We start from the raw sequence: 12326 nt of genomic DNA on the forward strand, positions 1-12326 counted from the left end.
TTGTTTTTATTTTTACCAAATTTAGCAAAAACATTCTAAAAACCTGTTTTTGCTCTGTCATTTTGGGGTGTTCTGTGTAGATTGATTTAATCAATTTTAGAATAAGGCTGTAATCTCACAAAAAATTCAAGGGGTCTGAATTCTTTCCAAATGCAGTGTATACACGGGGTACGAGTACCGAGTCGTATGAGGTAATTGAGGTAGATATGTACATTTAGGTAGGGGATAAGTGACTAGGCAACAGTGTTGTGTCTTTACTATCATTAAATGTGAAGACTGTTATTTTATCAAATCAGTTCTCTAGGTTTAATTATTACGCGATTAAACTAATCCTGTAATCATTAATTAACTAGGAAGTCGGTGCACCACGGGAAAATGTTTAGAGTAATAATTTTCCGACTAGAACTCTTCAGGTATTTTAATATCTTATCAATTACAGTCTTCCATTAATGATTATTAATTGCCTTGTTAGTCTCATTCCAAACGTCATAAAATTCTTGGTTATCTGTACGAACCCTAGCATAAATTATGAATCAGCAATATACAAATTGGCTTAATTATTTATTTACTAACTAACTAAATAATCACAGAAATACATAACAAAAAGTAGATATTGGTTACTAACAATGATACAAAGGAAAAGTCAGTCTGTTTTTCGTGGTTGTAGGTGGTTAGAATGGATATTTCAGAGTACGTTCAAAAATGTTCTCATAGAATAGATGTTTCGGCGGTTGTCTGTATTCTCGTTCCAGGTTTATGTAATTTCTAGCTGCAGACTAGTAATTCGTGTCTAAGATTTTCTCTTATTCTGTAGGGATCGATAGTCTCAGAGTTTAACCATTTCCAGCCGTGTAGCCAATGCTCCACTTGGTATAGTCTTGTCCTTTTGGTAGAGTTGTAGTTTAAACCACTTCACACGCCAGCGTCACCCGGCATATTTTGGTCTTAGAAATACAACCATTTGCAACCTTAGTTTACACCATGGTTTGCGTGGTCTGGTGTGAATTTCATCAGGAGTGGGTTTTATACATTGCAATAGAAAAGGGCGATCCATGACGCCTAATGTGATGTCTGGGCTCACGGGGGTGTGGCCACTGACTAGTTAATCTTTATATGAAAATCCATATTCTCATTTAGAAGGTTAATATCACATATCTTTTCACCAATAGTTTCATGTTTAATCACATACTTTTCACAATATTTAAATGTAAACCTGACAGCTGGGATCTACACCCAGAAAGGGGCACGTCATGACAACAGGATAGATAATTAACAGGAGCAGCAGCATATGTGATGAGCCAAAAGTGAGTGCAAAGAGGTTACTACAGATAGTCAGGGTAAACCAAGATGGCAGGGCAGTAGGACGTGTATATCTGTCTTTGTCTTATCGCTTGTAAATAGCCTGTTATTTTGTATATATCTTAATCTCACTTCTATCTACGAACTAAATATACTTTCCTGCAACCCGCCTCACCCAATGTGGTACGGATCTGCTTCATTCCTTATAACTGGAACTTCCATCAGGAGCTAGCCAGCTAACTAGCTACTAGTCTTTGTTAGCCATGGCTAACTGTCCTCGCCTTTTTTCCCCGGAATCAGCCAGCCTTAGCTCGGACAATTACCTGCCAGTCTGCACAGCGCAACCCACAGAGCATATCGGACTGCTTCTCTATGATATCACTGGATTCCTGCAACCCGCCTCACCCAGTGTGGTGCGGATCTGTTATTTTTTTTCCTTATAAATGGAACTTCCATTGGGAGCTAGCCAGCTAACTAGCTACTAGTCTTTGTTAGCTAGCTGTCCTCGCCTTTTTTCCCCGGAATCAGCCAGCCTTAGCTCGGACAATTACCTGCCAGTCTGCACAGCGCGGTATCAACCCAGATCACATCGGACTGCGTCTCTCTACCATATCACCGGATTCTTGCCGCCCTGGATCATTACACTGGATCATTACTCCTAGCTAGCTGCAAACAAGTGGCTACTGTTAGCTAACGCCTCTGTCCCAAAACATGCACCAGCTAGCCCCGAGCGAGGCCATATACCAACTAATTCTAGGGCTACAATTACCTCCTTTGCCAATTGGCCTGAACCCTTTATTGTCGGCACGGAGCCCCGCCGATCCATCACGACTGGACTGCCGACGTGATCGCCCGATGTGGTCTCAACAACAACATCTATTCTGTTACGATATCGCCACAAAACCATCTACTAGCCCCGGCCTGTTAGCTTTTTCTGAATGCTGTGTCCCCTGCTCGCCCAGTGTAGTAGTGAATATCGTATAGCACCCTGTCTCACCTATTGCTTCCTTTGACCCTATGATCACTCGGCTACACAGCTGATGCCCCCTGGACTGTTTCAATAACACGGTACCTCATTTTGTTTACGTGTCGGCCCCAGTCTCAAACTCAGGTCCTGTATGTATCTAACTGACCCGCTCTGCCCTTTCTTCGCCATTTACCCGTTGTTGTCTTAGCTCTCCTGATCAACACCTGTGATTGCTTTATGCCTCTCTCTGTCAATATGTCTACTGCTTGTGTACTGCTGTCTTGGCTAGTTTTTATGGCTTTATTTCACTGTAGAGCCCTGAGTCCCACTCAAATTGCCTTAGATAGCTCTTTCGCCCCCCCCCCCCCACACACACACACACGTGGAGACCTCACCTATGTTAATTGATAACTCCAGAGACTAAACCTCTCATCACGCAACGCATAGGTTTACCTCCACTGTACTCACATCCTACCATACCCTTGTCTGTACATTATGCCTTGAATCTATTCTACCACATCCCAGAAATCTGCTCCTTTTATTCTGTCCCCAACGCACTAGACGACCGGTTCTTATAGCCTTTAGCCGTACCCTTATCCTACTCCTCCTCTGGTGATGTAGAGGTTAATCCAGGACCTGCAGTGCCTAGCTCCACTCCTATTCCCCAGGTGCTCTCATATGTTGACTTCTGTAAAAGTAAAAGCCTTGGTTTCATGCATGTTAACATCAGAAGCCTCCTCTCTAAGTTTGTTTTATTCACTGCTTTAGCACACTCCGCCAAACCTGATGTCCTAGCCGTGTCTGAGTCCTGGCTTAGGAAGGCCACCAAAAATTCAGAAATTTCCACCCCATCTATAACATTTTCCGCCAAGATAGAACTGCCAATCTACAATCTACTGCAGAGACAGCCTGCAGAGTTCTGTCATGCTATTCAGGTCTGTGCCCAAACAGTTCGAGCTTCTACTTTTAAAATCCACCTTTCCAGAAATAAGTCTCTAACTGTTGCCGCTTGTTACAGACCTCATTCCGTCAGTAGAGGATACCTGGCTATTCTTTAAAAGTGCTTTCCTCACCATCTTAAATAAGCATGCCCCATTCCAAAAATGTAGAACCAGGAACAGATATAGCCCTTAGTTCACTCCAGACCTGACTGCCCTTGACCAGCACAAAAACATCCTGTGGCGTTACTGCATTAGCATCGAATAGCCCCCGCGATATGCAACTTTTCAGGGAAGTTAGGAAAGCAAAGGCTAGCTTTTTCAAGCAGACATTTGCATCCTGTAACACAATCTCCAAAAAGTTCTGGGACACTGTAAAGTCCATGGAGAATAAGAGCACCTCCTCCCAGCTGCCCACTGCACTGAGGCTAGGAAACACTGTCACCACTGATAAATCTAAGATTATTGAGAATTTCAATAAGCAATTTTCTACGGCTGGCCATGCTTTCCTCCTGGCTACCCCTACCCCGGTCGACAGCTCTGCGCACCCCACAGCAACTTGCCCAAGCCTCCCCATTTCTCCTTCACCCAAATCCAGATAGTTGATGTTCTGAAAGAGCTGCAAAATCTGGACCCGTACAAATCAGCTGGGCTAGACAATCTAGACCCTCTTTCTAAAATGATCCGCCGCAATTGTTGCAACCCCTATTACTAGCCTGTTCAACCTCTTTCGTATCGTTTGAGATCCCCAAATATTGGAAAGCTGCCGCGGTCATCCCCCTCTTCAAAGGGCGAGACACTCTAAACCCAAACTGTTAGACCTATATCTATCCTACCCTGCCTTTCTAAGGTCTTCGAAAGCCAAGTTAACAAACAGATCACCGACCATTTCGAATCCCACCGTACCTTCTCCGCTATGCAATCTGGTTTCCGAGCTGGTCATGGGTGCACCTCAGCCACACTCAAGGTCCTAAACGATATCATAATCTCCATCGACAAAAGACAGTACTGTGCAGCTGTATTCATAGACCTGGCCAAGGCTTTCGACTCTGTCAATCACCCTTTTCTTATCGGCAGACTCAACAGCCTTAGTTTCTCAAATGACGGCCTCGCCTGGTTCACCAACTACTTCTCAGACAGAGTTCAGTATGTCAAATCGGAGGGCCTGTTATCCGGACCTCTAGCAGTCTCTATGGGGGTGCCACAGGGTTCAATTCTTGGGCCCCGACTCTTTTCTCTGTATACATCAATGATGTCGCTCTTGCGGCTGGTGATTCTCTGAGCCACCTCTATCTACGCAGACGACAACATTCTGTATTCTTCTGGCCCTTCTTTGGACACTGTACAACTCTCCTTCCGTGGCCTCCAACTGCTCTTAAATGCAAGTAAAACTAAATGCATGCTCTTCAACCGATCGCTGCCCTCACCTGCCCGCCCGGCTAGCATCACTACTCTGTATGGTTCTGACTTAAAATATGTGGACAACTACAAATACCTAGGTGTCTGGCTAGACTGTAAACTCTCCTTACAGACTCATATTAAGCATCTCCAATCCAAAATTAAATCGAGAATCGGCTTCCTAATTCGCAACAAAGCATCCTTCACTCATGCTGCCAAACACCCTCGTAAAACTGACTATCCTACCGATCCTCGACTTCGGCGATGTCATTTACAAAATAGCCTCCAACACTCTACTCAGCAAATTGGATGCAGTCTATCACAGTGCCATCCGTTTCGTCACCAAAGCCCCATATACTACCCACCACTGCGACCTGTATGCTCTCGTTGGCTGGCCCTCGCTTCATATTCGTCGCCAAACCCACTGGCTCCAGGTCATCTGTAAGTCGTTGCTCGGTAAAGCCCTGCCTGATCTCAGCTCACCATAGCAGCACCCACCCGTAGCACGCGCTCCAGCAGGTATATTTCACTGGTCACCCCCAAAGCCAATTCATATTTTGGCCGCCTTTCCTTACAGTTCTCTGCTGCCAATGACTGGAACGAATTGCAAAAATCACTGAAGCTGGAGACTCATATCTCCCTAACTAACTTTAAGCATCAGCTATCAGAACAGCTTACAGATCATTGCACCTGTACATAGCCCATCTGTAAATAGCCCATCCAACTACCTCATCCCCATATTGTTATTTTATTTTTTTTGCGCCTTTGCAACCCAGTATCTCTACTTGCACATTCATCTTCTACACATCTATCACTCCAGTGTTTATTTGTGTATTTGTAATTATTTCGCCACTACGGCCTATTTATTGCCTTACCTCCCTAATCTTATTTCATTTGCATACACTGTATATAGACTTTTCTATTGTGTTATTGGCTGTACGTTTCTTAATTCCATGTGTAACTCTGTGTTGTTTGTGTCGCACTGCTTTACTTTATCTTGGCCAGGTCACAGTTGTGAATGAGAACTTGTTCTCAACTGGCTTACCTGGTTAAATAAAGGTGAAATTACCAAATAGCTATTTATACATTTTTTACTATTTGGCTAAAGTTGCCGCTTTCAAGGAGCGGGACACTAATCTGGACTCTTAAAAGAAATCCTTCGACGAACCATCAAACAGGCAAAGCATCTCTACGACTGAGATCCAATCTACTACACCGTCTCTGACACTCGTCGGATGTGGCACGGCTTGCAAACTATCACGGATTACAAAGGGAATCCCAGCCACGAGCTGCCCAGTGACGCGAGCCTACCCGACTAGAAAAATACCTTCTATCCCCGCTTCGAGGCAAGTAACACTGAACCATGCGTGAAAGCACCAGCTGTTCCGGACAACTGTGTGATCACTCTCTCCATAGCCAATGTAGGCAATGTGAATAAGACCTTTTAAACAGATTAACAATCACAAGGCTGCAGGGCCAGACGGATTACCAGGATGCTTACTCGGAGCATGTGCTGACCAGCTGGCAAATGTCTTCACTGCCATTTTCAACCTCTTCCTGACCCAGTCTGTAATACCTGCATGTTTCAAGCAGACCACTATAGGCCCTGCGCCCAAGAACGCAAAGTAACCTGTCTAAATGACTATCGCCCCGTAGCACTCAAATCTGTAGCTATGAAAGGCTGGTCATGGCTCAACACCCCCCATTTTCCACTTTAGGCACTCCTCCTTCTCTCCAATCCTTACATTTTATGGTTTGACAGGAAGAGGGTAATAGGATAATAAACCATACTTTCTCCCTTCAGGGGATTTGACCTGACCTCAACCCCTCCTTCGCCTAATCCACAGATGTCCATCCGCTTCCCCTATAGCAATCCTGTTACTTCCTCCCGTCCACCCAACACATTCCGAAGCCATCGGTCTTTCTACAGAGAACCATTAACCTCTGACATAAAAACCAGTCTCTTCCACTTTTTTGATATACTGTATTATGCTTATGCGTATAACAATTAGAGGTCGACCGATTATGATTTTTCCCGATTATTGGAGGACCAAATAAAGCTGATGCCGATTAATCGGCCGATTTTATTTATTTATAAAAAAATAAATAAAACGTTTTTGTGGAAAATTTGTTGTTGTTATAATGACAATTACAACAATACTGAATGAACACTTATTTGAACTTAATATAATACATCAATAAAATTAATTTAGCCTCAAATAAATAATGAAACATGTTCAATTTGGTTTAAATAATGCAAAAACAAAGTGTTGGCGAAAGTAAAAGTGCAATATGTGCCATGTAAGAAAGCTAATGTTTAAGTTCCTTGCTCAGAACATGAGAACATATGAAAGCTGGTGGTTCATTTTAACATGAGTTTTCAATGTTCCCAGGAAAGAAGTTTTAGGTTGTAGTTATTATAGGAATTATAGTACTATTTCTCTCTATACCATTTGTATTTCATATACCTTTGACTCTTGGATGTTCTTATAGGCACTTTAGTATTGCCAGTGTAACAGTATAGCTTCCGTCCCTCTCCTCGCCCCTACCTGGGCTCGAACCAGGAACACATCGACAACAGCCACCCTCGAAGCATAGCTCCACAAAAGCCGCGGCCCTTGCAGAGCAAGGGGAACAACTACTCCAAGTCTCAGAGCGAGTGGCGTCACCGATTTGAAACGCTATTAGCGCGCACCCCGCTAACTAGCTAGCCATTTCACATCGGTTACACCAGCCTAATCTTGGGAGTTGATAGGCTTGAAGTCATAAACAGCTCAATGCTTGAAGCATTGCGAAGAGCTGCTGGCAAAACGCACGAAAGTGCTGTTTGAATGAATGCGTACAAGCCTGCTGCTGCCTACCATCGCTCAGTCAGACTGCTCTATCAAATATCAAATCATAGACTTAATTATAACATAATAACACACAGAAATACGAGCCTTTGGTCATTAATAAGGTCGAATCCGGAAACTATCATTTCGAAAACAAAACGTTTATTCAGTGAAAAACGGGTGGCATCCCTAAGTCTAAATATTGCTGTTACATTGTACAACCTTCAATGTTATGTCATAAATATGTACAATTCTGGCAATTTAATTACGGTCTTTGTTAGGAATAAATGTGCTAAACACAGTTCGCAACGAGCCAGGCGGCCCGAACTGCTGCATATACCCTGACTGCTTGCACGGAACGCAAGAGAAGTGACACAATTTCCCTAATTATAAGAAATTCATGTTAGCAGGCAATATTAACTAAATATGCAGGTTAAAAAATATATACTTGTGTATTGATTTTAAAGGAAGGCATTGATATTTATGGTTAGGTTTGGTGCAATGACAGTGCTAAATCATCACCGTTTGGCGAAGTAGGCTGTGATTCGTTGAGAAATTAACAGGCACCGCATCGATTATATGCAACGCAGGACACGCTAGATAAACTAGTAATATCATCAACCATGTGTAGTTAACTAGTGATTATGTGAAGATTGATTGTTTTTTGTAAGTTTAATGCTAGCTAGCAACTTTCCTTGGCTTCTTGCTGCCCTCGCGTAACAGGTAGTCAGCCTGCCACGCAGGCTCCTCGTGGAGTGCAATGTAAGGCAGGTGGTTAGAGCGTTGGACTAGTAACCGGAAGGTTGCAAAAACGAATCCCCGAGCTGACAAGGTAAAAATCTGTCGTTCTGCCCCTGAACAAGGCATTTAACTCACCGTTCCTAGGCCGTCATTGAAAATATGAATGTGTTCTTAACTGACTTGCCTAGTTAAATAAAGGTGTTAAAAAAAAAAAAAGATTTCCGATTTGTTATGAAAACTTGAAATCGGCCCTAATTAATCGTCCATTCCGATTAATCGGTCGACCTCTAATAACAATGTTCAAAGTTTGCCCCGAATCCAACAATGGCAAGCCTAAATAAGTTCAGGAGTAAACATTTGCTTAACAAGTCACATAATAAGATGCATTGACTCACTTTGTGTGCAATAATAGTGTTTAGAATGATTTTTGAATGACTACCTCATCTCTGTACCGATTCAACCACCATGGGCAAAGGGGGTGATATTAATTAACATACATTTTTATCAAATGTGCAAACATATCCTGAAGGTAGATGGATGATTTTAAATATGTTATTGGACCATAAACAGATATGGCTTGTTGACCTATACGGTCAAAATAATTATGATCCATGCTTCCTTGAAAATATTCACTACTGTTCAAAGGTTTGGGGTCAATTAGAAATGTCCTTGTTTTTGAAAGAAAAGCAAAAAAAAAAGTCCATTAAAATAATAATCAAATTGATCAGAAATACAGTGTAGACATTGTTGTAAATGACTATTGTAGCTGGAACACGGCAAATCTTTTATGGAATATCTACATAGGCGTACAGAGGCCCATTATCAGCAACCATCACTCCTGTGTTCCAATGGCACGTTGTGTTAGCTAATCCAAGTTTATCATTTAAAAGTCTAATTGATCATTAGAAAACCCTTTTGCAATTGTTAGCACAGCTGAAAACTGTTCTGATTTAAAGAAGCAATAAAACTGTCCTTTAGACTAGTTGAGTATCTGGAGCATCAGCATTTGTGGGTTCGATTACAGGCTCAAAATGGCCCGAATCAAATCACTTTCTTCAGTATATTCTTGTTCTGAGAAATGAAGGCTATTCCATGCGAGAAATTGCCAAGAAACTGAAGATCTCGTACAATGGTGTGTACTACTCCCTTCACAGAACAGCGCAAACTGGCTCTAATCAGAATAGAAAGAGTGGGAGGCCCCAGTACACAACTGAGCAAGAGGACAAGTAGATTAGAGTGTCTAGTTTGAGAAACAGATGCCTCACAACTCCTCAACTGGCAACTTCATTAAATAGTACCCCCAAAACACCAGTCTCAATGGTGAAGAGGCGACTCCAGGATGCTGGCCTTCTAGGTAGAGTTGCAAAGAAAAAGCCATATCTCAGACTGGCCAATAAAAAGAGAAGATTAAGATGGGCAAAAGAACAAACACTGGACAGAGAATGGTTTTTCTTTGCAACTCTGCCAAGAAGGCCAACATCCCGGAGTTGCCTCTTCACTGTTGACGTTGAGACTGGTGTTTTGCGGGTACTATTTAAGACAAACATTGACAGTAGCTTGACCTTAATGGAACGCTCAGTGACCTTCAACGAGGCACCGTCATAGGATGCCACCTTTCTAACAAATCAGTTCGTCAAATATCTGCCCTGCTATAGCTGCCCCAGTCAACTGTAAGTGCTGTTATTGTGGAGTGAAAACGTCTAGGAGCACCAACGGCTCAAGTGGTAGGTCACACAAGCTCACAGAACAGGACCGCTGAGTGCTAAAGCACAAAGCATGTAAAAATTGTCTTTCCTCAGTTGCAACATTCACAACCGAGTTCCAAACTACCTCTGGATCAACATCAGCACATTAACTGTTCGTCGGGAACTTCATGAAATGGGTTTCCATAGCCGAGCAGCCGCACACAAGCCTAAGATCGCCATGCGCAATGCCAAGCTTCAGCTCTGGAGTGGTGTAAAGCTCGCCGCCATTGGACTCAGGAGCAGTGGAAACGCATTCTCGGGAGTGATGAATCACGCTTCAGCATCTGGCAGTCCGGCAGATGAATATGGGTTTGGCGGGTGCCAGGAGAACGCTACCTGCCCAATGCATAGTGCCAACTGTAAAGTTTGATGGAGGAGTAATAATGGTCTGGGGCTGTTGTTTTTCATGGTTCGGACTAGGCCCCTTAGTTCCAGTGAAGGGAAATCTTAACGCTACAGTATACAATGACATTCTAAAGGATTCTGTGCTTCCAACTTTGTGGCATCAGTTTGGAAGGCCCTTTCCTGTTTCAGCATGACAATGCCCCCGTGCACAAAGCGAGGTCCATACAGAAATGGTATGTCGGGATCGGTGTGGAAGAACTTGACTGGCCTGCCTAGAGCCCTGACCTCCACCCCATCGAACACCTTTAGGATAAATTGGAACACCGACTGAGCTAGTGCCCGACCTCACTAATGCGCTTGTGGCTGAATAGGAGCAGGTCCCCACAACAATGTTCCAACATCTAGTGGAAGGTCCTCCCCAGAAGGGTGGAGGCTTTATAGCAGCAAAGGGGGGACCAACTCCATATTAATGCCCATGATTTTGGAATGAGATGTTGGACGAGCAGGTGTCCACAAGCTTTTGGTCATTTAGTTTATTTTTGTATTTCGTTTTCAATAAATGTGCTAATTTCTAAACATTTTTCTCTTTGTCGTTATGGGATATTGTGTGTAGATGGGGAGAAGAAAATATATTCAATCCATTTTGAATTCAGGTTGTAACACAGCAAAATGTGGAATAAGTCAAGGGGTAGGAATACTCTCTGAAGGCATTGTATGTACAAAAAAGTTGCTCAACGTAGAAAAAACACACAAAATGGCAGGAAAAATTAGTCAGGAGGCCAGAAGACGTTAGCTATCCAAAAAAAGAGGTGAATGTATTGACCGAAAAATATGAAACTTGTGATCCTTTTTTCTTGGGGTGGTCAGGTTTGCGAACAGTCTGCCCATCAACGATCCTCTGCAGACAGTGTACCAACTGATGTCTGGGAGGATGCCCGCCTCAGCCACTGTGAGTATGACCCTGTGATACCTTTTCTAATTTGATAACAGAACCACACTTCTCTTGTTTTAGGAATTACAATTTTGAGAAACAAAAGGGAGGATTTTTTTTAAATTCATCAAAAAGGAGGATTTTTTTAAATTTATTTAAATTTATTAAATTCGTTATTAATTTAACAGGAATTTAGATTTAAAGGCCCAATCTCAAAAATGAGACTGTCTTGTGTTTAATATATATTTCCACACTATAAGGTTGGAATAATACTGTGAAATTGGGGAAATTATGACGATGCCCTTTTAGTGTAATAGCTTTTTGAAAAGGTTGCCTGGAAGTTCATTCTGTTTTGGTGGGATGGAGTTTTGGCTTGCCTGGTGACATCACCAGGTGGTAAATTAGTTAATAGACCAATAAGAGAGAATTCCAAACCTCTGTTAGATTTCAGTTTTCCCTTCCCCACTCAGTCCTAGCAAAATTCTTGCATAAGAAATTGCTCTTTGCTAACCTATTTTTGTTTCTTTTTGACCATTTCATTTGAAAACAATCATAGTAAGTTACTTAATTGTTACCCAGGTATTATATGATATTAGATTAAAACGGCTGCATTTGACCTTTAACATTAAATGTTTAAAATTAAATTGTTCTTGTAGCTTAATGAACATTTTCAAGTCATAAAAAAGTGATCTTTAAGCAATGCGAAATTAAAGTTGGCTGTTCAATACTGAACTGCACTTATTGAAGAACGGATCAAAAAAGTAAATTTGGTGTTAGCACTATACTGTAAAAGTTACATAAGTGTTTCTGCAGTGCTGTGGAGATGAGAAGTGGGGCGACTGGCGCCCCCATCTGGCCATGGTGCTGTCCAACCTGACCCACACTTTGGACCTGGACACACGTACCATCACCACCATGGGAGACACTCTGGGTGAGACATCAAAGGACACGTTTATGGGCCAGAAGTTTTCCCTGACCACGTAACCTGACCATAGTTTTCTTGGTTAGGTCACATGTGGTCAGGAGAAACTCTGGTCCTTAATCACATTAAATGCATAGGATGTATGGAGGATGTTTGTTGCTGAACTCTTGTACGCTGACAAGTGAAAATGTAATCTAAATGTTCCCTAT

General features: G+C 42.5%; 1 protein-coding gene across 5 annotated transcripts in view; it reads left to right on the top strand.

Annotated features, from left to right (window-relative positions):
- sec16a (SEC16 homolog A, endoplasmic reticulum export factor) overlaps window positions 1–12326 on the top strand; it is an 80098-nt gene that overhangs the window by 47396 nt on the left and 20376 nt on the right. For all 5 annotated transcript variants that reach the window (XM_071351579.1, XM_071351578.1, XM_071351580.1 and 2 more), the window contains 2 exons: window positions 11132–11213; window positions 12009–12126. In XM_071351579.1, coding sequence (XP_071207680.1) covers window positions 11132–11213; window positions 12009–12126 — 200 coding nt within the window. The remainder of the gene's footprint in view (window positions 1–11131; window positions 11214–12008; window positions 12127–12326) is intronic.

This window comes from Salvelinus alpinus, chromosome 18, assembly GCF_045679555.1.
Source record: "Salvelinus alpinus chromosome 18, SLU_Salpinus.1, whole genome shotgun sequence".
Classification (NCBI taxonomy): domain Eukaryota; kingdom Metazoa; phylum Chordata; class Actinopteri; order Salmoniformes; family Salmonidae; genus Salvelinus; species Salvelinus alpinus.